This window comes from Protopterus annectens, chromosome 6.part0, assembly GCF_019279795.1.
Source record: "Protopterus annectens isolate FY-2018-M chromosome 6.part0, PAN1.0, whole genome shotgun sequence".
Taxonomy (NCBI): Eukaryota; Metazoa; Chordata; order Ceratodontiformes; family Protopteridae; genus Protopterus; species Protopterus annectens.
This window is the reverse complement of record NC_056737.1, coordinates 267,413,886-267,440,798: the sequence shown is the minus strand read 5'-3', so window position 1 is coordinate 267,440,798 and position 26,913 is coordinate 267,413,886. Positions and strand designations below refer to the sequence as shown.

Genomic DNA, 26,913 nt, shown 5'->3' with positions numbered 1-26,913 from the left:
GGAAGAGGAATACTTCTCTGATTCCTCAGAGGAATCTCTATCTTATACTTCACAGACTTTCTCCCCTCCGCTTAAGTGCCAACCTGCTGATTCAGCCACCATCTCCATCTCTACGGACAAGGCCTTTAAACTCCTGCCCACTACCACCATTCTCTGCGCTGACAAAGACAGCAAAACAATGGAATGACTGGGTAAAAAGAGATCTACTTCTGCTACCTTGTCCTTCAGAGTGACAAATTACCAAACTCACATGGCCAAGTATGCCTTATTTCTCTTGGAATCTGCCACAAAACTCTTCGCGGATATTCCAGACTGTTTTGCCAAAGCATCACTGACCTCTCTTCTGGTCCTCTCTTCCCAGGTTATCAGACACTCCATAAAGTGCAGTTATGATGCTGCTGAATCCTCATCCAGGTCAGCAGCATTAGCATCTGCCTTACGCAGATACTCTTGGCTTTGCCTCCAACCCCTGCCTGATGATTTCAGGGCAAACCTTATTGATGTTCCTTTGGACAATACTGCATTGTTTGGCTCTAAGGCAGCAGACCTTTTCAAGTCACTCCAGCAAAAGGCAAAGAAATGCAGGACCTGAAACATTTGCTGGTTTCTACCATTCCTAAGTTCACAAGAAACTATCCTGCTAAAATTCAGTTTATTAGGAAGCACTCTCACACTGCTGCTCCTTCAAGGCCTAGGAAGCCCACAAGGAAACAGCCACCTACAACTAGAACATCATCATCTTCTAGGTAGAGACCTCCCTTTCAAGACAGGGCAGGTAGCATCTGACTACCTGCCACCTGTGCCTCCTCCACCCCCTCCTTCTATACCGGTGTAAGCTCACCTCTCTCACTGCCAATCTGTGTGGACCAACCTCACCTCAGACAAGTGGGTCCTGTCCATACTACAGAATGGTTACTTCATATCCTGGATCATCCCTCCAAAAAGGAGAGGTATCCCACAAGTACCTATGCAATAGTTGCACCTTTTGCAATCAGTAGTGCAGACTTTGCTAGATCAGGGCACCATCAAACCAGTCCCCTCAGCTGCAAAAGGAAGAGGATTCTACTCCAGGATCTTCCTGGTCCCCAGGAAAGATGGACCCTGGAGACCTATACTAGACCTCTCCCACCTCAACCTTTTCTTAAAGATCCCTACTTTCAGAATGTTGACCCTTCTAGCCCTGTTCCCTCTCCTGATTCCCCATGGATTAATGGCAACATTAGACATAAAGGATACTTATCTCCATATCCCAATAAAAGCAACTTACAGGAAATACCTGAGGTACTTGGTTGGTTCTTCTCACTTACAACTGTCTGCCTTGCCTTTTGGGCTCCCCACTGCACCCAGAGTCTTCATAAAATGCTTGGCCCCAGTGATTGCTTATTGCAGGAGAAAGGGAATACAGATAGTCCCTTACCTGGATGACATGTTGATCCAGGCTGCCAGACAAGAGATATTCCAGCTGCACATCCACATTGTAGTAGCCTTTCTACAGTCACTGGGATTCCAGCTAAACTTTCAAAAATCCCAATCTCTAGCCAACCCAAAACATTGTCTTCCTTGTGTGCAGGTTATGCTCAGACCTCATGGAAGCATATCTACCACCCCTCAAAGTGAACGCATTGACAGAACATCTGCTTCTGGTCCTTCACTCTACAGAGTTGACAGCAAGGCAGTCCTTCAGACTGTTGGGCTACATGGCAGCCACCATGCTACTTTTAGCAAGACAGCATATGAGAAAGTTACAATGGTATCTGAAATTAGTCTGGACATAATAGTCCCATCCTCTGGAGCACAGGGTGCCTCTTTCCCTTGCCTGAAATAGGAAATACAGTGGTGGTTGGAACAGGTGAATCACAACCCAGGTCTTCTCCTCCAACCACCTCAGCCCACACAGGTCATGCATACAGATGTCTCAGACTTGGGCTGGGGAGCAACTCAGGGCCATCGAAGGGTGCAGGGCCTTTGGCCAAATCCTCACAAACTGGAACACATCAATGCCTGAGAGAGAAGGGCAATTCTTCTGGCCCTCCAGGCATTTCTACCTTTCCTCCAGCAGGGTCCATTGAAGATTTACACAGACAACACCACTGTGCTGTGGTATCTCAACAGGCAGGGAGGGACTAAGTCTTACCCGCTCTGCAGACTAGCCGTTCTGGTTTGGGAATTTGCTACCTCACAAATAATCACTTTGCAGGAGGTCTACATCCCCTCTCTCCACAACTTCCAGTCAGATTATCTGAGCAGAATCATCACAAACAACCACAAATGGATGCTTCACAGAGATGTCTTCTTGGATCTGGTCCACAGGTGGGATATACCTCAAACAGACATGTTTGCCTCCTCTGTCAACAGGAAAATTCCTGTTTTTTGCACCAGGACACCAGAACCCCAGGCACTATCAACAGATGCCTTCTCAATCTCCTGGAAGGGGAAATATCTATATGCCTTCCCCCCTTCCCGCTAATTCAGAAAGTCCTATTGAAAATTCAGCAGGACACTCCAAAAGTCTTGTTGGTGACTATCTATTCTCCCAGACAGCACTGGTTCCCTTACTTCTACAGGTGTCCAAGGGCAATCATCACAAGTTACCCCCCCCCCCCAGAATGGACCTTCTCACACAACACAAGGGGTCACTGATTCACCCACAGTGGCTGCTCCTACACCTCCCCCTGTGGCTGATGGGATTCTGATCCCCTTTAGACACCTTTACAACAAGGAAGTGCTCAATGTCCTGCAGGAGGCCAGGAAACCAAAATCAAGAAAATTCTACCTTTCTAAGTGGAAAAGATTCACTTTTTGGAGTCACAAAAGACAGCTGGACCCACTCTTTAGCAAACCCCCTTTAGTCCTGTCTTATCTGTGTGAGCTACTGCAGACTGGCTTGTCTTATTCATCCATCAAAGCTCATCTGTCTGCAATTTCAGCATGCCTTCTTCTGGGCTCACCCTTAGCATTCAGGCTTCCTTCTAAGATCTTCCTTAAGGGGGTACTTCACCTCAGACCTACCAGGAAACCCTCACCTCCTCCTTGGGATCTTAACTACATGCTTGAAAAGCTTACGCTCCCCCCTTTGAGCCAGCAGATAAAGCTTCTCCAAAACATTGCACATGGAAAACTGTACTGCTAGTAGCCCTGACCTCAGCCAACCGAGTATCAGAACTATGGCTATTCCTCCCTTTCCAGTTTTCCACAAGGATAGGATTACCCTTAGATCTAACCCATCCTTCATGCCCAAGGTGGTGAATGACCTGTCCCTTAACCATGCCATACACTTACATCTCTTTTTCTCCAACCCACAGGGGGACAGTGAGAGAGTACTGCACTCCCTGGATGTGCATAGACAAATCAGGTTTTACCTGAATACAACCAAGTCCATCAGCCAGGCTGACCAACTCTTTGTATCCTTCCACCCTAGAGCCCTGGGGAAGGCAGTGTCCAAACAAACCATCTCTACTTGCATCTTGAAGGCTGTCACCTACTGCTACCAATTCCGTGGTAAATCTCTGCAAGGGGCAGTTAAAGCACATTCCACCAGAACCATGGCTTCTTCAGGAGCCTTCTTTTATGGTCTGGACACCTCTACTATCCTAGAGGCAGCTACTTGATCTTCTGTTCACACCTTCACCAAACACTACAAACTTGACCACGTCTCTAGATCCAGGGCAGGGTTTTCCAGGGCTATCCTTCATGGATTCCTGGAATCTGCCTCTAGACCACCTCCCCTATCACAGTGAGCTTTGACACTCACCCATATGCAGAATATTGCTACATGGGAATATAAGGACAGAAAAGCTGTGTAAAATCTTACTATAACCATAGATGTCCTTCTCTTCCATGTTGCAGTATTCCTTCACACCCACCTTTCCCTCCTGTTAGGTTACATTTCTTTATCTGGGTGGCACTGGACTGGCATTGCCTTTTTAGGATTAGCTCTGACTGGGGCTTTCAGTTCTGAGGGATGGTGCTTGCCGATGTCACTTTTATGGCCCTCGTTCCCTCAGCCACATCAGACATCAAACACACCTCAGAGGGACAGAAAACTTTTGTATACTGGCTGTACGTATGTGGGACAAGAGCAGTAAACCCATATGCACACTACTGTAACATGGAAGAGAAGGACATCTATGGTTATGATAAGATTTTACACAACTTTTCTTTCTGTAGCTGAGCAGATGAGGTGTATTGGACAACACAACACTAATCACAAGACACATAACTCTCCTAAACAGTGTGCCATTCAACCAAAGCCCCTAAGACAAAACAGCATGCCCAGCACACTAGTCATAGGTGACTCGATAGTGAGGCACACTGATGTCCCACTCACTAGGCTGAATAAGGAGAAAGTAACAGTCAGCTACCTGTCAGGTGCCAGGATCCTCCATATAATGCATGCACTCAGGTCCCTCAACAACAGGTACAAATATGACACTGTCATTGTACATGTGGGTGTGAATGGCCTGAGACATATCTCCCTGGACTACATGAAAAGAGACATGGAGGAGCTCTTGGATTATGTAGCCCAGGCGGATACAACCCTAGCCCTGAGCAGCATCCTACCATCACCCAGAATGATAACACAGTACAAGCAGAAAATTATTGATTTCAACAACTGGCTAAGTTTCTGGTGTCATTCTAAGGGGATCCAATATCTTTCTGCCTGGGATGACATGATTGACAGACCTCGATCTGTCACCCCTGGGCTTCCGCATACTAGCCAAAGCTCTTGCCACCCCTATAGTGCCTTTTTTAGGCGGTGTTCCAAAGACTAAATTACCACTGTAACAGCTACAAACAAATGCAATCTGAGGGTCATACTGCTCAATGCTAGAAGTCTAAATCTCAAAATGCACTCGCTAGAAGCACTCCTTAAAATGGAGAACATCAGCATTTGTGCTGTAACAGAGACCTGGTTCAAGGCAGCAGAAAACACCCCTGCACTACCAGGTTATAACTTATTCCACACCTTTCGGCCCCAGAACTTGGACTGTAGCTCCAAAGGTGGTGGTGTTTCCATATTCATAAAGGATGTGCACACCTCCAGACTGGTAGCCCAACATAATGCATCAGAGATACTTCAGGTGTGGCTAACATTGGGTAAGACAGTGATTCAGGTCGTAGCCTGTTATAGGTCCCCAACCATGTCCCAAGACACTCACTCCACGTTCCTAAGCACCCTGGAGAATATTAGGGTCCAACCTAACACACTCATACTGGGCATCTTCAACTACCCTCCCATTAACTGGGAAAACTTCTCATGTATCACTACACTTGCCCAACATTTCCTGGAATTCATTAATTCCAGTACCCTGGATTAACTCGTTCTTACCCCCACGAGAGGTAGCAACATCCTTGACCTGGTCATTACTAACATGGGTGACCATTGCTCTACACCAATAGTTAACTCCTCCCTGGTTAGATCCGACCACAAACTAACCACCTTGGAACCCCCCCCCCCCCACCGCAAAAGTAACCATCATGAAAAACTTCTCCAAAGCTAACTTTGGGCTCCTAAGAAGAGGTGGCTAACTTCACGGCACCCATGCAAATGGAGAATAGTTGCATGACCGCCAAATCATACACCAATGCACTGTATGAACATGTACACAAATGCATGGATCTCGCCATACCCAATAGAACCAAGATGCTCTCCTCCAAAAAAAGGAAGCCAATCTGGTGGTCCCCTGCCATAAACAAACTCTACAACATTAGGAGGAAACTGATGTGGAATAAAATGAAGTCCCAAGACTGGAAAAACTCCCTTATCAGCCTCAACAAAAAGTTGAGATCCCTCATCAAATCCTCTAAAGCTAGCTATGAAAACAGAATTGCAGCAGATATTAAAGACAACCACAAGGCCTTCTATAGTTATGTAAAGAACCTCCAAGGCAATACCCAGATTTGCTCTGTTTGCTCTGAGCTACTATACAATGTTACCTCCTATACCAAGCCAACAGATATTGGCAATATACTGGCTGACAGATTCAGTGCCAATTTTACCCTTCCCCCCAAAGGATTAATCACAATGCCAGTAGATTGCCAGGCACCCAGTATTACTGCTGCAGAGGTTAAAACAGCACTGTCCAAGGCCAAGAATACAGTTTCTATGGGACCTGACAATATCCCTGGCTGTGTTTTACATGAACTACAGACTGAACTGGCACCTCACCTGTGTGCCCTGTCCAATCAAAGCCTCACCTCAAGCTTTGTCCCTACTGAATAGCGCACTGCTATAGTCATCCCTCTCCACAAAGGAGGAGCGACTACAAACCCTGGGAACTATCACCCCATTAGCCTGACGAGTCTGATATGCAAAGCTATGGAACACATCATCATGGACCTAATAAACAAGGATATAGGAATCTCCAAACTCTGAATCCCACACAGTTTGGTTTTGTGAAGGGTAGATCATGCCTGCTCAATTGAGTTGACTTCTTTGAGTCAGTCGGCAGAGCTGTGGATGAAGACAAGGTGGTTCATACAGGCTACCTTGATCTGGCCAAGGCCTTTGATACCATTCCCCACTCAGGAATCATAGAAAAACTCACTATGCTAGGCATCAACCCGTATATAAATAGGTGGGTTGCAAACTGGCTCACAGATAGAACCCACAGTGTGAAAGTAGCTGACTCCAAGTCAGACTGCTGACCAGCCATGAGTGGAGTACCACAGGGATCTGTCCTGGGTCCTCTTCTGTTTGGTATCTCCTTCTCAGAAGTCCAGTCCAACACAAAAGACTCTGGCTGACAAAGTTTGCAGATGATTGCAAGTTGGGAGCTATTATTAACTCCTCAAGTGATGTTGACATCCTACAGAAAGGCCTCACAGAGACCAACGACTGGTGTCAGAACCATGACCTTAAGCTCAATGCCAAAAAATGTGTCGTCATCCCCTTTGGGAAAAACCCAGTTCCCATGAACGACCACATCGATGGTAGTCCACTGAACATGGAAGGTGTTATAAGAGATCTGGGAACACAGGTTGACAGCAACCTCTCTTTTGACCAGCACACTGCCACTGTGGACAGAAAGTCCTTCTATGTGGCACATTTCATTACTAAGGGTTTTGCATCCAGGAAGAAAGAGGTCATTGTCTCCCTCTACTCTTCCCTCATTATGCCAATTATCGAGTACAATGCCCCATTTGTCTTGTACCTCACTAGACATCTGAAACAACTGGAGAGGCTGCAAAAGTTCCTCACAAAGAGGATCCTAGTCCTTAGACATGTACTATATGGACAGACTCAAAAACCTCCTACTATTCTCTGTCTCATATCACCTACTTAGAGGCGATCTCTGCTTGACTTACAAAGCCATGTCTGACCCAGCTCTGTTAGAAATGCTACATCTAAAGAAATCCCAATCCCTCCACACTACATGCTCCAGAGACCTCAACCTCATTACCACAATCAACAGAACGTGCTGGAGGGACAGGTTCATAACCCAGAGATTGACCATGCTATGGAATCGACTTCCCATACATGTCAAACAGAGCACCTCACTGGCCTTCTTCAAGAGAAATCTTGATGAGTGGATGGGAAATAGAAAATTCACACTGGGGATCACTCCAGTGGCTCTACTTGAAACAGCCACTGGAAACTAAGGTCAGGTGGCAGTGTGGCACGATGCCAGGGTAATCCTATGGGCTAGGCTTGTAAAGGCTCCAGGGCCATTAGCCTAGTATACACCTACGAAACTATGAACCTAAGAGTAGGAAACTGAATGCATGCTGTTTATAAATATGTTAAATAGCAAAGGCCAGAGGACCACCTACTGAGACAGTTTGGTAGGGTGAGAGAAATGTTTGCCCTTTGATGCATTGGGCTCACTGCTGAGATTGCTGAGAGATTCACAGACTGGATAGTGTCTGTAGAAGACTTTGATGAGGAATAGTGTTGAAAGCTTTGGACAGATCTAGGAATATAACAGATACAAGTCTTTTTTCATTCCTATGGTCATTTACAGTGTTAAGAAAGAAGATGGCAGTGGTAGTGTTGTGAAAAGGGCAAAAGCCATGTTGAATGTGAGAGAATAAACTGATGTCTGAGAGGTGATGCATATCTCAAGGATTTTGAAAAGTGGAGGGAGGCTAGCAATGGGTCTGTAGTTTAATATTTCAAAGATGCAATTTCCCTTATTGGGGGGTAGAATTAATTATGGACTGCTTCCATGAACCGGAACATTTGACTCATTTAAGTGTAATTTAATGAGAATATTCACAGTGTAGATTAGAGCTTCATCAACCTGAGAGAGAGATTTTGTTGCGACGTTATTGGCTGCTAGGGTTGTATGGTTACGTTTTGACAGCAGATTTTTAATATAGCTCTTTAGAAGTGTATTGAGATAGATAGGAGGATTTGTCATGTTTATAGCTGTGGAGTGGGTGAGTTCTGTTTGAGGGCTGTTCTTTGCAAGGAATTCTACCACATTGATGAAATAATCATTGAATTTGTTGGCTATGTTTTAGTCTGTTTCATTTGGTAATGGACTTGGTTGTGTGGGTTTACCTGATTTACCTGTCTTTAGAAAGTTATTAATTGTTGACCAGAAGTTATGGGGGTTATTGGATTGGTTACTTTTTAGGTTGAGGTAGAATTTTTCTGTGAACATTTGTTTTCTGTTTGGTTAGGTTGCAGAGCTGTCTGTACTTTTGGTGATTGTTTGAGGATCTGTTATGCCAGATTTTCCAAGTTTTGTTTCTTTTTCTCATTATTTCTTTGGTGTTTTGTGTTACACATGGGGTAGGGTTGTTTCTGACATGTTTTGTTTTGGGTTGAGCTTGGTTATTTAGGATAGAGAGGAAGGTGTTATTGAAAGAATTCACAGCATCATCTCAGAGAAGGGTTCTGAGTATTGACCAATGGAATTGTTTTAGGACATTTATAACATGGTTAAAGTTAATGTTTTGAAGGTTCCTGACAATTTTAGGCAGAACGGTTGAACTGTTTTTGAGTCTCACTGGATGACATAGGTTGGGTGATGATCACTGAGGATGTCTGTTAGGTTTCCTAATCATATATATTTTTCAGGATTTGTGGTCAAAATCCAGTATAGGACTCAGCCATTGGTGACAGTTTTGTTAGGGACATGACTAGTTGGGTGAATGTAAAAATATTTATTGGATTGCTATATGTGCTAGGGTTTGAGCTAGATCAGTTAACCTTTACAGATGTGGGTGAAAGCCCAAGACAGTATGTCTTTCAGAGCAGCTTGGTTGTTTTGAGGGAGCATGCCTAGGGACACAATGCAAATGGATTGTTTTATGTTAATGCTTAATAGGACAAGTATTCGTTTGTTTTTTTTTAGGTGAGGAAATGTTATTGTTAGTGGAACTATTAAAAGATTATTGTGGTAGATGATAACACCACCACCCTCTTTCTTTGTTTTCCTGTCATTTCTTTGTATGTTATATCCTTGTGGAAGAATGGTCTCATCTGAGATGTTGGGTTTTAGCCATATGTCTGTGACAAATATAATATCTAGGATATGGTAAGTTATCCAGGAGTGAAAATCTGTAACTTTATTGAATATACTATGGATGTTTATATTGAAAATTTTTAGTGAGGAGTTCTTTTTGGCAAGGGTTGGAGCTTGTTGAGTAGTTGCTGGGATGGTATTGGTTTTAGTATTTAGGTAGGTGTTAGGACCAGGTCTGAGATGAATGTCACCGCTTAGTGGGAGTGGCTTAGGAGAATGGGCTTTCTGTGAGTTACTCTGCTTGATGAAATAGCTGAGGAGTTTCTTGGTTGATTGGCAGTGGGAGCAGTTGGAAGTTTGGGAGGAGATTATATGAGTGCTGATATATGACTATAGTGAAAGGTTGTGGAGTGTGTGAGGGGGTCAGGGGAGTTGATTTTATTATTGGACGATGGTGATAAGTTGTCGGTGCTGTTAAGCATAGCCAAAAGTGGGCATTAACTAGCAAGAGACACATGGTGTGGTTCAAATTAAAAGCAATAAAAAAGAAAAATATTTGCAGGGAACCGTTTTGTTTTGTGCTATTTTATAATATGTTGGAGTAACTAGTTGTAGGATGAAGTAATAGGAGAGAAATATTCAATTGAAAGAGGACTGTAAGTGATGGTGACTTGAGGAATAGATTGTGTGAGGAATTTAGTTATGAATATAAGTGGATGAAGTGGGGTATTTGACCCATTCATTCCACACTGGCAACTTAATCATTCATTTCTTAAGGGAGAGAGCCAAGTGAACTAGAAAAGAGACCATCACCTGTGCAGAGGAATGGTGTTTTCTACTTCTGGCCCTATGTCCCCCATGCACACTCAGTGGCAACTCTTAGGTAGGCTGTGCAGTAGATGTCAATGCTAAGCTGTTCCTCACTTTTGTAAGGCAGTTTAAGGCAGAAGGCAGCATGGCCCACATATCTGAGGAGCATCTGAAATTATTTCTCTGGTGCCCACCAGGAATATTCATGCAGAGTATAAATGTCTCCAAGTGTGTGCATCCTCACTTGGACTCTGAGTGAGGCAAGCGAGCCTCACTGTTTAATCTCTCTCTCTCTCTAACACTGTTCAGCTCTTCCAGTGTTCTATCTTAGTTGGGGCTGCTATTCAAACCATGGTCATCTAGGACACATCCAGGGCAGCATCTGTATTTGCCAAAGAACTGGACTAAACATCATCTCCTAATTCATTCTGAATGACACAACTTTCATCCTTCACTCTGTCTGTATTTCTCACCAATTTTATGCTAACTGCTTTTTCACTCATTTATACTGCTTTCAGTATTTTTGTATTTAATACAATCATTTTATCAAATATATATGTTATGTGTCATAGATGGTGGCATAAATTATGTTTGAATCTCACCAGTGCCCACCAAAATGTCACAATTAAGAGGTCTCTGCCACCAAAATGTGACAGTTGGTATAGGTAGGTTTCAGATTCCTCCCGTTCTAACCAACTGTATGAGGAATGATAGCATGCATTGCTTCCAGATATGAATAAAGGTCCTAGATGGCATCAGAGGGATGGCCTCTCAAGTGACACCACAGGTCCTTGGTAGGTTAAAGTGCAAAAAAGACTGTACACACACAAGTTTAACTCAGTAATAAATTCATAAAATGTAAATTCATAAAATGCAACATGACCCCAAGAGAGCAACATAGTCCTAAATATGAGGTTTCAATATCCACTCCTAAGATTAGACTACACATAATCCACTTTCAGAACTGAGTCTTTGGCTTGGCGATCTTAGGGTCCTTTCTCATCAATCTCTATCTGAACCATAGTGTCTTATGGTGCCCCAGACCCACAGTAGCTGCCTTTCATACAAGTTATTATTTACACACACACACACACACACACACACACACACACACACACACACACACACACACACACACACACACACACACACACACACACACACGCATACAAGTGATTCCAGAGAAAGATGGCAGAATTCTTCAGTTCCCACAGCTTTTTTCCTGGCATGGTATACTGCCACCACTCTAGAATTGGTTACTCATTTTCATTTAGCTGCTGCTTTTAATTAGGCCAGATTTGAAGTCATGCATACTAATATTTTCCTTGATAGTAGGCCCAAATGATCTAGCTAAATGGATGACCAGGACCCACAGCATGTTAACCAGTGGTAAATGCTAGCAATAATACATATATTATAAAGAACTATCACAAGAGCTTAAAGTGAATACACTTTACTTATACAATAAGCAAACAGTGCAGTTACAGGTTAAATATGCAAAGTAATGAGAAAATGCACATGGAAGAATGAAATGACACTTAGCTAAACACACAGGAATGTTTCAATAAAACCTCTGTCTACACTAGCTACCAAAATGTAACTCTGTCTCCCTAGAGTATTGAGTCCTTTCCTGTTTTAAGTTCTAAGGAGTTAATAGGCAGAAACTGTAGACAACATACTTATGGGGAAGTGGTCACCTCTGCATCTTTCAAGCAAAAACAAGCCAGTGTAAGTCTTACGTTCACATACTGTACATTTTAGTTCCTCACTTTCAATAAATGCCTTCATAAGGTGTTTGCCTTACAAACACAAGGTACAGGGTTTGAATCTCGCAGAGGATAACTGGCTAGACTTAAAATGGCTCGCAAGGGCAGTTAGTCTAGTACTAACCTATGAACTATGAACTATTACTGCATTTCCTCTAAAAGGAAGCTTTTCATTAGTTGTTTTGCTTTCCCTTGGCAAAAGTAACAAAATCAGTTCTGTCACTTGTAAAGGATAAGTGCTTAATGACACCAGTTTAGAGACAATAGACAGCAGCAATATACAATTCCAACATAGAATTTCTTAACTGGCTGCAGCTGCATTTATTATCTGCTTTCTTTTAACATTTCTAGTTAACTACTTCTTTGAAGTAGACAGTATATTTTATGACCTGCTAGCACAGGAGATGCAAAAGGTAACATATTCAAACAGATTAATGCATTTGCATCCTTTTATTCCCTTTTACATTTACAAGGCAAAAGAACAGAAAGTTGCACACATTTTGCAGACTGAATGTGTACTTGCAGAAAATGAGAAAGAAAAAATAATTTTAAATCAGTTTTTCTTAGCCTAGCACCATATTCCCCCATGAGAATCTCAAACAAGTCTTCTAGAAACATCTGTCAAAAACATAGCTTGAAAGAAGGGTGTAGTCTATTGATACAGTACCCCATTCCTTTTATTGAGAAATCTGCTGTATTATCTGCAGCATCAGCAGTATCACGTCTGTGTTATACAGTCATGCTATAAGCCTGAAAGGTTAAACTTCATCTAAGAAGCTTTCCATTCTGCCTGTTTGCTCTGTGTAGCCATTGTAAAGATTTGTGGTCTATAACTACTGTGGAACTTTCTGCCATGCAAGTAAGGTTGTAACTTTTGCAAAATCCAGACTGTTCTGAGATACTTCTTTTATATGGCTGCATAGGATTCCTCCCTGTGTTGAGGTGTGTGTGTGCCTTTTGGCTTTTCCTGGTTAGGAGTCAGCACAGTGGAACTCCAGTCCGCTAACGATTGGCAGTAGAGTTTTACATGCTGGCTTGCCGGGCCTAACACACAACCTTCAACGAAGGAACGCCCATTCACGCATGGTGTCTTAAATGCACAATAGGATGCTCATCTTCCTCTGAGAAAACATAATGCCATAATTAGAAGAATTTACCTATATAGTGAATTCTTGACTATAAGCACCACTAATTAGTAGAAATGCTGACCATTCTCTGGTTGAGATGTCAAGAGTACCTGCCAGTAATCTTTGGCCAAGTCAGTGATGGTAAGATACCATTCTCACCCAACAACATTAGGTTTTCATCTGTCTTGGCACTGGATAAGCATCTGCTTCCAATGTGACTTCATTTTCCTATTGTCCACACAGAATCTGGTGCTGCCATCTTTCTTTGACACCAGCACAACTGATGAGGCCTAGGGTGTGTTGAACTCCTGGAGCTGGATTATCCCAGTTCCAGCATTTCCTACAATTCATCTCTCAAAGTTTGCTTAACTCTTTTACACGCTCTGAATGGAGCTTGTTTGCTGGATCACTGGGGTTCCAGTATCAACATGGAGGTCCACCCAATGGTGCACACTGAGATAACAGTAAACAGAACTCCAAATTCCTGTAATACTGCTGAGATATCCTGAACTTGGCTGCTATCATTACTGTTCTCATTAGTATTACACGCAGCTAAAATCAACATGATTCACATGTTGGTTATGTCCTGGCTAGTACCAGTATTGGTCTCACTGCAGATACCCTTGGCTAGGAATCAACATCCCCTTGTGCCTTCCGTTATCAGAAGCAAAACAATAAAATTAATCCCAAGCTAGGTCTTGAGAAGTAAGTCATCCCAAATGTTGCAGAGATTTGGAGGCTTGTTGCAGCTTTCTCCTGGTAGATGCCATGGATAACATATACATCTGCTCAGCACATCAGACAGCCAAGCTGCACAATAGTATAAAATTAAAACTGAAGATGTTTTACACCAAGACAGCAACCAGACCAGTCAGGGAGTCCCATTCACAATGCCCAATCAGAGATGTCAGGGATCAAAGTTTCTCTGCTTCTTCTATTAATAGTAGCAAAACTGTATATCCCACACTGTGTCATAATTAGTAGTGTTTAGGCTTTCATTAGTCACTAGTGGTCAGCAGTCTGTAGGAAGGCAAGGAAGTAATTCCCATCTCCTCTTTCTCTCATCTCACTAGGAGTAAAGCAGAAGCCCAAATTCCCAGCTGATTCTGAAAAGCAGATTGTAGGATCTACATGATTGATAGTGTTATCAGATGTTGCATATTTTAAAAGTAAGATGAAAAAAGGGGGATAATACTTTAGGTATTACAGCATATACTGAGTGGGTGGGAAGATATGAAAGAGAAAGCAACTCAAGCTTAAGGGATGGGCCATCCCCCCTCCCCTCCCTGTTTGATCTTCTAGTGCGTGTTGGTATGAGCAGATTCAAAGTCAGATTTAAAACAGATGGAGACAAGGCAAGAGTCCACAAGATTAAAGCACACCAGGGAGTGGGAGAATTGGTTGAAAAATGTAAAATAGTCATACAATAGCAGCAGTTACAGAGCAGTGGTAGCTTCCAAAGATTAAACCTTTTCCTGTTCTGAGTGCCTTAATAATAATAATAATAATAATAATAATAATAATAAAATCTACTTTTCAGCACCCCCACTAACCAAATAGATTTAAATCCTTTGCAGTTAGAGAATGGAAAATAAAAGCTTTGCTAACTGGTGCTAACCAGCAACTTTTAAAACTCCAAGAAAGACAACTTCAAAGTAAAACATACCGAAATAAAATAAAAGCAAACAACATGAAAAAAATTCAAGTATGAAAACAAGTGAGGCATTCCAAAGCTGTCAAATACAAGCTGCAGCCATGGGATAGTGACAGCTCCCAAAGATTCTTCCCCCATGAATCCTGTTTTGTGTAATAACATCACTCCTTGGTTGTCTTCTCCAGCAGATGAAACCCATTCCCTATGTAACATCATTAACCTTCTCCATTCCCAGGCTGTACAGACTGGTGCAACCTGAAGACACACTACTTCATGCCTTTGCATTTTAACTTCCCTGAAATAGTCAGCCTTCTTCAAAAATTCTTCATACTGTTTACTTTGACTGAAAGGAATTATGACCAAAACTCATGGTTTTATAGTAGATTAATAGTAGATTAGCTGATACCAGTCTTTGCTCTTCCTTTCTTTTTCTTTTTGCTCATTCTAGCAGTTGTGGAAATATTTTACCCTTTATTACTATCCCCTTTATACTCTGTATGTGTGTCAGAACCCTATTCTCCACCTTTTGTATTCTGCGTTGTTCCACTCTCTCTTCCTCCTTACACATCTACTGCCTTTTGTAACAACCATAAATTCTGTTTTGTATACATTCTACCCTTAATTTTTACAATAATCTCCTCCACATGTGCTATTATAGTATTGTTTCATACCCCCCATCATTTTCTTCATATGCTTTCTTGACACTGTACATTCACCAAAAGTGCCCTTTTAACCACTTCTGGTGCATACACCTAAAGTGTTCTTGCAGGTGCCCCCCTAATTTCACAGAGTATATATTTCTGAGGAACACTTTTAACTACACATTTAACATATTTTTGGCTACCTGACCTGTATACAACAGTACACTTCTGCTCCCTCTAGAAAAATACATTCAGTAACTGTTGCAACATGCCTTCTTTGTTTTTATAAAGCCACATCCATTTCCCTCCCTGCTGCATAATCCTCAGGTATTGTTCCGTGCAAATTTCTTAAAATGTTCACACAGTCTCTTCAGAGTGCCCATAATATACCTACAATCTGCTCCATCATTTTTTAATAACAGTTTTGCATGGTGATACCTGTTCAAAGTTAGTACTGGCTTCTGAAATTCACACAATAATGTCCTTTGGCTCTTTGCAGTCAAAACTATGCAGTAATGCTTGCAAATTCTCTTTGCTGTTAAAATTCACAATCTCAAAATGGCTGTAACTCGAAATGGATCAAAGGCCCTATGTGTTTTACCTTAACATTTTTTGTGTTTCCAGCTGTACCTCTATTGTCCTTCAGCTCTCCAAGTCATTCATTTGGGTCATCAATTTGCTGTTCTACACAAGGCAAAGTTACAAGAACAAAACTACACACAAAACTGAAACAATACTATTAGTCCCTCTTTATGGTATTCTATTTTCAAAACCTCTTCCACCACTCCATGTCCATAAAGTTGCTTCACTGATGATGTGATTGTGATGCCTGACCTGTGACTCAGAAAGCTGATCTGAATGTACCAACATTTAGGCAAGCTTTTGTGTAACTCCATTATCTGTGATAATACCATCACTATTTTTGTATATCAAGCCTCCCCAGCATAGAGAACCCAATAGTCACTCTCCATCTACGCTTTCCAAGTACACTGGCCACATTCCATCTAGGCTGCATAAAATACCAGTTCCACAGGCCTCCCATGAAAACAAGCTGTAGGCCTGGTAGAACCCATCAAACCAAATAGAAATAAATAATACATTTACACAGTTAAATGTGCTCATGAAATTTTCTTAAGACTGTGGATGCTGAGACTGAAAGAAATCGGAAGAACTGATCATTTAATTTGCAGTTTGCCATTGCAGTCACTGACTGTTCTGCAGGCAATGGCTGCATTTCTTGGTTTCTTCTTTTTTCCTTAACAACATTTTAAGGTAGAGAAAATTTGTAATGTTTATTTTATGGCTGAGGAAGTTTTTTTTTTTTTGTCAGTGGTGCGATATTTTCATGAATGTGTGGAGAACATCTCCGCACAAGGAAATGGCTTTAATTTTAGGTTGTTCAAAGAACAATGATGACAAATGGTTTCATTATTTTTTTAATGACATCCACTTCAGAATTACTGTTTGCGTGCTAGAGGAGGCAGTGGTTTTATGAAGTAAAGGGCCCTTAAATGGTATATTTTGTGTGAAATGTATCACTATAATGTGAACTCTGAATTGAAATGCTACTAATTGATTTTAAATTAACCATATTTAACAGTTATATATATTATGTAATAAATGTTTCTTGAAGTTGTACATTTGACTCTACCATGTTGAGAGTGGAATGGATACAGGGTGAGATTTGTAGACATAGCACGTACTGTATAGGACTAGTGCATGAAAAATGCACGCTGAAGCTTCAGTACTGGGAAGGTTGAGCTTGGCAGGTGACTTACAGTTAAAGACTAACTATGGAGGTTTGTGTACTTGCCTAGTTTGGGTACCCTCAGAGGTAAGGAAGTGCTGAGGTTCTGACTTTAGAGAAAAATATGGCAGCAGATATGAGGATACACTTTTTCTGGGTGTGTCGTGGGTGAAAGATACAGATAGCCAGTGGTATCCATGAGTAGTATATTGTTTGAACATGAGATTGATTATACATTAATAGGAGTCTGTACTAAACCCCTTGGAGGACACAGAGCTATAGCTAATTTACAACATGCAAGTAATAAGTCCAAACATACATATATAATAAGTTAATGATGTGGGATTACTGGGTTCCCAGCTCTTCTGCAACACATATGCATAATATGTAGCGGTGTGGATTTGCTTAGTGGTGTAGGATTTGCAAGGCCATAGCTCTCCTGCAACATGTGAAATAAAGTTATTGGTGGGATCAAAGAGGTATAGCCGTTCTGCAGTATGGGTTTAATAAGGTTATTGGCATGAGATTACTGAGGTTTATCTCTTTTCTAACATATAGTTATTGATGCTGGTCGAGTGAGATTAAAGGGGGCATAGCCCTCACACATTTCTGTATTGAGGTTAGCAGTGTGAGATTACAAAGGCATAACTCTCCCAAAGAATGTAGGTAGTGAGGCTACAGGTATAGCATTACAGAAGCATAGTCCTCCCCAACAACACATGCAGTGAGGTTAGTGGCAAGTTGTCTGCCATGAAATATGTATCTTTTGTGAGTGCTGTGAAATCACTAGACTGAGCTGGCATTGGTGGTTATCCAGTGACATTTCTCTGAAACTGTCAGTCATTCAGTTTAAGATGCTTGTCATTCACAATGGCAGGTATATTTATTTATTTATTTATTTATTTTCAGTTCGTTTGCCAGGATAGTCCAGTTGGGCCTCAAAGAACCTGTTTTCAATGGAGTCCTGGAGAGAAAAGCTCCAGAAAATTCATGAATACAAGAATACAAAAATACAAATATACAATATAAATGCAAGAAGTCACAAGAATACAAAAAAAAATTACGCAACTAAGAGAGAATTTAAAAACAAAGTAACAAGTTGCCAATAGATTGGCATTTTAAGATCCACTGAATTAACTTCATTACAGTTACTATACAAATATCATGATTCCTACCATTATTATTACAAATTATTAGACTGTAGGAGGCTATTTACAGACATGGTAGCTAGTGAAGAGTAATTATGGACAAGGAAATTATGAAGGATGGGAGCAAGAGCATTCCCATTGTGAAGTTAGGTGTAAATGAAGTAGGGTTATGAAGACAGAGAGTCTGTTTATAGTATGGATGGGAGGTGGAAGAGAATTTCAATGGCATGCTAATGAGAAAGATAGGAGGTGGTTGCCTGGTGGACGGGATGGTTTATGTAGTTCTACTAGATTCCTGGAGTTAGATCTGAAACACTTATCAGGAAGATGGATTTTGCATGTGGAGGCAAGAGAGGGGCAGACAGAGGGGTTACAAATAAGTTTGTGAGCTTGGATAAGTTGGATATAGGTAAGATAGTTGGATAGTTCTAGCCAATTCAGTTGATGTAGGGAAATACAGTGATGGGTACTGGATCTGTGGCCAGTTGCAAATTTTGAAATTTTATAGTAGCAGGAGTAGAGCTTTGACTTGAGGGAAGATTGCAGATTGATAAGAATAGAGGCACCATATAGGAGGGAAGGGATGAGGTAGGTAGTAGCGAGAAGAAGCCTGGTAGAGGGAGAAATATAGCGGTTGTGATGGTAAAACATGCCTAATTTTTTATGTGTTGTTTTATATTTACTTGTAGGTGACTATCAAACTTTAGCTTATCGTCAATGAGAATTCCACAAAGTTTTGCAGTAGAGACTATTTCAAGAGTTGTGTTATTTTGGCTGGTGATAGAGAATATGTTTTTATCTAAGGGTGGTTTTGGAAGGGGTAAATATCATTAGTTTAGTCTTGTTTGCACTGAGTGCCAGATGGTTGTCTAGCATCCATTGTTCTGTAGAATGGAAGGCTTCCTGAGTTAATTGTGCTAGTGAGGAAGTAGAAGTGGCAGAACAGATTATAGTGGAGTTGTCAGCATATTGGATGAGGTTGGTGTTGGAGATGGCATAATATAAGTCATTTATGAAGATATTGAATAGAAGGGGACCTAGGATTGAGCCTTGGGGGACACCTGTGGGAGTATCTAGGAAAGGTGAAATAGATGAAATAGCTTTTTCCCACTTGACTGCTTGTTGCCTATTTGATAGGTAACTGGTGAACCAGTTAATGGAAGAGGGGGATAGGTTTAGTTTTGAAAGTTTGGTAATGTGAAGATTGTGAGAGATGGTATCAAAAACCTTTGACAGGTCTAAGAGGAGGGCGGATAAAATAAGACCAGTGTCACAGGCCTTGTTAATGATCTGTAGGAAGGAGACAAGGGCAGTGGTGGTACTATGGCCTGGTCAGAATCCATGCTGACTGGTGTTAAGGAGGTTATTGTTTAAGAGATAGGGTAGGAGTTGAACGTGGACACATTTTTTGAAGAGTTTAGAAATATAGGGGATAGGATAACGATAGGTCAGGAGTTTGGGATGTCATTGTTGTTGCCTCCTTTGTTGCGTGGAATAATAAAGGCCTTTTTCCAAAGATGGTGAACATGGCATTCTGAAACATATTGATTTATTAGAATGCAGATAGGGAAGGCAATGGCTTCTGCTGCTATTTTTAGGAACATAAATTCCTAACCAGTGCACATTCCATGTCTGTGTCACTTGAGTCATTTCTAGATGTCTGACTTTACCTAGACATAACAGTAAACAACATGTTTTCTTGAAGCAGGCCCTCTCTTCAGAAAATTTCTCATCTGCATGCCAAATATTGAAGTTACAGCCACCCGCATCATTCAGTATATAAAATTCCACACATGCTAGCAATGTACACAGAAATTATTCAGCATAACTGCACTCCATTCTAAACATATTTCTTGTTTTTACTCTTTCCTTGCAGGAATATGGAGCAGTGCTTTTGCTGTTAACCTAGATGAAATTTGGCAAGAATTGAGTGATAGTGATACATCTTGGATAAATACCCTTGAAGATGCCACTAAGGTCACAGGTAAAGAAAATTATTAATTTGAGTGCAGATGCTTGCAAACTTGAGTCTTGGAGTAGTAGATTACTAAATGCTGAAACAAACAGGATGACTTGAAGATCTATACACTGTAGTAAGTTAAAAACGGAAGCCTACAAATCCCCCATTACAATTAATAGAAAATAATACTTCCTCAAAACAAAACCATAGTTTGACAAGACACACCTGGCTTTATTTTCCATATACTTGTGGGCACTGCAATTCCACATAAATGTGCTATTTTATACAATCAACTCTAAGCTCACTGCATGCTAGAGAAATTAAAATGATAGTTTTATACTTCATCTAGGTGAGATTTATCAATTCATACTTTGATGAAACGGATTTAATGACAACATCGTTCTTAGCTGAAGACTTCTTTCACTTCGTGCTGGAAACCCAGATATCATAGGCGCAGACTTGGGTAACCCGTCATTAGGTTGTTATGTCACGCTTTCCCCTCAGCTGCATTATATTAATATATCCTTGAATGTGGTAGAAATGTTTATGCCCTTATCACTATTGCAGTGTTCTTTACTCTTGGGATATCCTGGTATGGGCAGCCTAATCTCTGGGCAGTATACCAAAGCCTTTACACCATCCAGGCACCATACATCAGACATATGTGCTACATGCAAGGCATAAGATACGTATGTGACATATGGATGCCTAATCCTCTGAACTTTTTTGCACCAGTCTGAATTCATCTACTAAATTCAGTCTCTACACCATCTGCTAAGTTGGTTCTTCTACTGAGCCATTTACAGATAAATGTCCCATTAGGGTACCCTTCTTTTCCTTTTTTCTCCTAGTAGTTTGTTTTCATGTCATCCAGGAAGGGGAAATGTGAGTGTGGGGGTTAGATTCCCCAGGCACAAGAAGTGTCTTTTTTGTTTGGGTATTATGCACTACCATACTCGATGTAATATCTGTCAGGCTTTTATCCCTAAGAAACTCCATAGCTGTTTGTCTTCCCTTTCTATTTGTCTATAAAACCAATGTCTGAAGTTATAGACTCAGGGTACCATGAACGAATCCATCCATGTCAAAGTTCAGCCGCCTCTTAAGAAAAAAGCTAAAAGAGCTCATTCTAAATCTACTGCTGTCCACCTTCCACTGGATGTATCTTGGGTTGGATGAAGAACCTGAGGATTGTCCAGTGTTAATGCCAGTTCCCTCTGGCACAATCCAGTTAGAGGCTGACATAGAACTGCTTACTCGCATGCTTGTTGAGGCTGTGCAGATCTCTGGTACTGATGTTGAGGGGGATCAACAGCTGACCATATCTAAAGGGACTAGGAGGATTCCCAAAATTTTAGTCTGGGAAGAGGTGTCTGTTACCCACATTGACTCAAGGCAGAGCTCTGAGCCTCCTAGGTGTATCAAGGCTGATGTTACCTTAAAAAAGGAACAGAAAACTAACGTGACTACTGTAGCTATGGGTCCTCACAAAGAGTTGCAGAACTTTACTCAAGGGCTGTTTAATGCCTTTATGGCTCTGAAACCTCCACAGGGATTGTGTGTCCCTACTGCTGCTGCCCCTGGTCATATATGCCATCGAAGAGGCCTAGGGATTCTGCTTCTTTTGAAGATGAATTGGATTCTAGTGATGAATCAATATATTCCACCTAAATTCACACTCCTTTGGACATGGTAATTGATGAAGAGGATACTTTTTTTCCCGATTTTCCTTTTAAGGAATTATCATTTGCATTACAGTGGTCCACAATATGGAACACATTAAATGTAGTTCCTAAGTGTCAGAGGTTCAAAACAGGTATTATGAACTTTTACAAATGGACTCACCCAGACCTTTTGCAGTTCCTCCAGTCTTAGTTGCCCTGTTGGACATATTTATAGCAGCTTCTTAGGCTCCTGACTCTCAACCTTCAGTTCCTAAGAAGCTAGATAAATTTTATAAGGTACCCAAGGATCATAACTATTTATATAAAAGTCCGTCATCTGATCCTGCTGTTGTCTCCATGTCCATGGATAACCCATCCAAACTACTTTCCTCTCCAAACTTCTGACTTCTGACAAGGACAGCAGTTCAATGGAGAGGTATGGAAAAGTGTATACTTTTGCTACCTTGGCTTTTAGAACCATTCATTATCAGCAACACATAACTAGGTAGATCCTGGCTCTTCCATCCCAGCCGGGGGTGGGGGGGGTGGATGACATACCTGATTCAGACAGTACGACTTCTACTCTCTCTCTCTACTGAAATCTGCCTCTCAGGTAGCTCACCATTCCATTTAATGCAGCTATGATGCAGCTGATGCCTCCTCTGGGGCAGCTGCACTGGGCCCTGTCATGAGAAGATATCCCTGGTTGCACCTGCAGACTTTGCCTGAGGATATTAAAGCCAAACTTTTAGATTCCCACTTAGATAATAAGAATCTTGTTGGCACTGCTGCTGCAAAGTTGTTTAAAACCCTGCCGGATGAGGTTAAGGGTAAGCAGGACCTTAAACAAAGTTTTGTTCCTCTTGTACCTAATTTCCAGAGGAATTATACTTCAAAATCTTCCTTTGTCCATAGGCAGCTTAGATAACCTGCTAAGGCTGAGAGGGTTTCTAAGCAGATTTTCCCAGATAAGGCCACCCAACTTCTAGAGACCAAAAACCTTTTCTTGATAAGTCTTCCTCTGTCTGACACACAGCCTTCCCTCCCCTTTAACCAGATTCCTCTGTCCCTCAGGCTAACCCTTTCCTTTCCTGTCTGGCAACTGATAAAGTACAGTTTTGTAAAATTTTACCATACCAGTAGATGGCCTTGCCTTTACTGATGCAGTATTCTTAACTATATGGGGATTCCCTGCCATGGAATCCTGATGTCCGGCCAGTCTTTCAAAGACTTCTGAATTTAAAAAGGTATTTCAAATGTCACCATATGGGTCGAATTCACTTGACCTAAATTTCATTTGACTGACACCCATTTGACTGACACCCAACTGACCTAAATTTAATTTGACCTAAAACTCATTTGACTGACTCCCATTTCACCAATGGCTTACAATGCTGAATTTCAACATACTAAATCGTAAACCCTAGACAAGCACACTTAGAACACCAATAACTAACCCTTTCCAGAACTTAAAAACTACTTACTAATCCTCTTAACAGAAATGGGACAATGTACAACCAAACTAGTTGGGAGAGGCTACACCCCCCCACGCCCCTAATTATATATAATAACTCCAGGATTGCACTACAGTGGAGAAAAGGGTATATACCTTTAACTTGCTTTACAGTACTCTACACGCTGCCACTACTGCTGCGAGCACACAAAACATCCACCAAATTACTGTGGATACGTCTCATAAAAATGTAAATAGAAAAACACATTTAGAAACATTACAACACTACTTTCTACATGACTATCTGAATTATAACAGTCGGCACTATAAGTTATAGTAATTGTTTTTATTACAAACATGTCACAGGTGAAGGAAAGCCAGCAACAAGTATATTTCTTACATGTTGGTGAAATGGGAGTCAGTCAAATGAGTTTCAGATCAAATGAAATTTAGGTCAAATGGATGTCAGTTAAATGAAATTTAGGTAAAGTGGAGTAGACCCCACCATATGCACCCTGCGTAACACAGGGCATAAAGGTGACATTCAAGCTTAGCAAAAACAGAACTGATTGCCTCAGGAGAAACACCAGTCCAAGGAACCCAAGAGGTAATGTGTACTTCCAAGAGGGTAAAGAACTAGAGGATAGAGGGAGGTAGTGAACAATGCAGCAGTGGAGGTGACATCTACCATTATGGTAAGATTTTACACAACTGTACTATTTCCTTACATGCACTGCTGCAGTATTCTTATTTATATGGGAGACTGCCAAAGATCGAGGAAACTAGGAGGAAGAAATGGACAGACAAACCCCTAAAAAACATGAAGAACTGCACTAGCAAAACCAGCCCTAGCTCTAGAGATAGCATCCAACTTGTAGTGCTTGGTAAATGTATGCACAAAGTCCAGGTAGCTGCTTCAAGAACAGAATTAGTATGTAAGCCTTCGTAAAAAACACCAGAAGAAGCCACAGCCCTAGTAGAATGAGCCTTAATTGAAAAAGGAAGGTTCTTGCCATGAAAAGTGTAACAAAAGGAAATAGCCTTAGAAATCCAAGAAGAAATAGTCTGCTTGGATACAACAAGCCCCAAAGATCTAGGATGAAAAGCAGCAAATAACTGATCAGATTTTCTGAAGTCTTGGTCATATCCAAATAAACTCTAAGTTGCCTATGCATGTCCAAAGTATGCAGCACTCTCTCACTGTCAGTTTTTGGAGAGGGGAAAAAGTTGGCAGATTAATAGACTGCTTAAGAGATAGCTCATTAACCACCTTCAGCATAAAAGAAGGGTTAATGGAGAAGGACACTCTGTCCTCATGAAAAATCAAAAAAGGAGGGCAACCATAAGGGCGTGCAACCCAGGCACCCATCTGGCAGAAGTAAGCACTAATAAAAGAACAGTCTTCCAGGATTGATGTTGCAAGGAAGATGAAGCAGCAAGCTCAAAGGGAGCCTGAGTCAACTTCTCCAAAACAAAATTAAGGTTCTAGGGAAAAGGAACAGGATTCCTGGGAGGTCTAATATTAAGGACACATTTAAGAAATTGTTTCACCTCAAGTCTAGCAGCTAAAATAGGAGAAAAAGGCAGAGAGGCAGAGATAGCTGATAGGAGGGCCTTAATAGAAGAATAGGCCAAATCAGCATTGAGCAACTCACACAAATAATAGAGAACCAAAGGAGCATCCACAGTAAGTAGACCCAGAGTACAAGAGAGATACCAAAAAGAAAACCTCTTCCATTTGGATAAGTAGGATTTCCTAGCTGTATTTTTCCTGGCCTCTTGCAAGACTTGCAGCACATCCTCAGAAAAAAAGATGTGTGCAAGGAATCAAACGCATATCACTCGCAGTGTCAGTTGAAGCATGGACGGGGGGTGGGGGTGGATAAGAGATCCCTTGTTTTGTGTGATTAGATCCACCCTGTGAGGTAACTTGTGATGATTGCCCCTGGCTAGATGCAGAAGAGGGAACTGCTGCTGTTGAGGCCAAAAGGGAGTCACCAACAAGATTTTGGGAGCAGCCTGTTGAATTTTGAACAGGACTTTCAGTATGAGAGGAAGGGGAGGGAATGCATAAAGAAACATCCCCTTCCAAGAGAATAACAGGGCATCCACCTTCCATACCAGAGGACCTGGGACCGTGGCACAAAACAGAGTAAATTGTCTGTTCAGAGGGGGGGGGGCAAAAAGGTCCACTTTAGGAGTACCCCACTGATGGATAATGTCCAGAAACACATCCCAGTGAAGCATCCATTCATGGAACTGAGTTAAGGACCTCCTCAGAGTGTCTTCCACAATGTTCTGACCAGAAGGGATATAAACTGCCTCGAGTCATTTGGCAGCAAGATCCTGTACCAGAAGTGCCAACCGTATCTCATTCCTCCCTGCTTGTTAATATACCACATCACTGTGGTATTGTCTATGAATACCTTGAGAGGCCCTGGAGAAAAGAGTGACTGAAAGTCCTGAAGAACCAGCAGAAGAGCTCTCATCTCTGTGACACTGATGTGCTCCTTCTGCTGACAAGGTAACCACATCCCCTATACCTTTGGAGAGCCAAAAAGTGCCTCCCATCCCATGTCTGTGGTGTCTGTGAACACTTCCTGAGAGGAAAGAGTGGGATCCCTGGATTCAGAGACAACTGCTGAATCCACCAGAGAAGTTCCTGTCTGAGGCAAGGAAGACGAGGAATTGCAAATTCTAGAGGATGTACATGTTGAAGCCACACTGACTTCAGAAACCACTGAAACTCTCTCATATGAAGTTTGGCCAGAGGGAGCACTGGAATAGTGGATGCTATGAAACCCAGAACTCGCAGAAACTCCCTGGTGGTAATGGAAGCCACAGGAAGAAGAGTCTGAAAGAAAGAAATGGGAGTTAAGGCCTTTGGAGGGGGCAATGATGCAAGCATTGGCACAATCTGAATTGTGCAACCCATAAAAACATGATCCCGAAAAAGAGTCAGACAAGACTTTTTGAAATATAAAGTGAGCCACATGCTCCGAAGAAGGGATACAGCAAAAGGAAGGTTTTGCAAAAGGGTCTCTGGAGAGGATTTCTGAATCAACAGGTCATCCAAGTAAGGAAATATATGGATTCCTTGAAGTCTGCATAAAGCAATCACAGGACCAAGGGATTTGGTGAACACCCTTGGGGCAGTAGAAAGGCCAAAGGGCAAAGCAGAGAAGTAAAAATGCCAGGAAGCAACAGAGAATGCAAAAACTTCCTGAAAAGATGACAGTTCGGAATATGGAGATAAGCATCCTTGAGATCCTGAGGCACCATACAGGACAGCAAGAGAGGAAACAGAATCTGAATGGATAACATCCAAAAGGAAGGTACCTTTAGAAAAGTATTTAGATGACAAAGGTCAATAATAGGTCTCCAAATGCCCTCTTTTCTGGGCACTAGAAACAGTTTGGAGTTGACATCTTCCCCCTTTGGGACACAGGCACCTCTTGAATAGTACCCTGAGAGATGAGATCTTGAAGAACCTCTGGTAAAAATGAAGATGTGCCCAAGGAAGCTGA

The 26,913-nt window shown here is 41.7% G+C and overlaps 1 protein-coding gene across 1 annotated transcript in view; it reads left to right on the top strand.

Annotated features, from left to right (window-relative positions):
* The window catches only part of LOC122804254 (cytosolic phospholipase A2 zeta-like), a 1,019,603-nt gene that overhangs the window by 558,722 nt on the left and 433,968 nt on the right, over positions 1–26,913 (top strand). Inside the window, exon 16 of the mRNA XM_044074015.1 lies at positions 20,186–20,293. Coding sequence (XP_043929950.1) covers positions 20,186–20,293 — 108 coding nt within the window. The remainder of the gene's footprint in view (positions 1–20,185; positions 20,294–26,913) is intronic.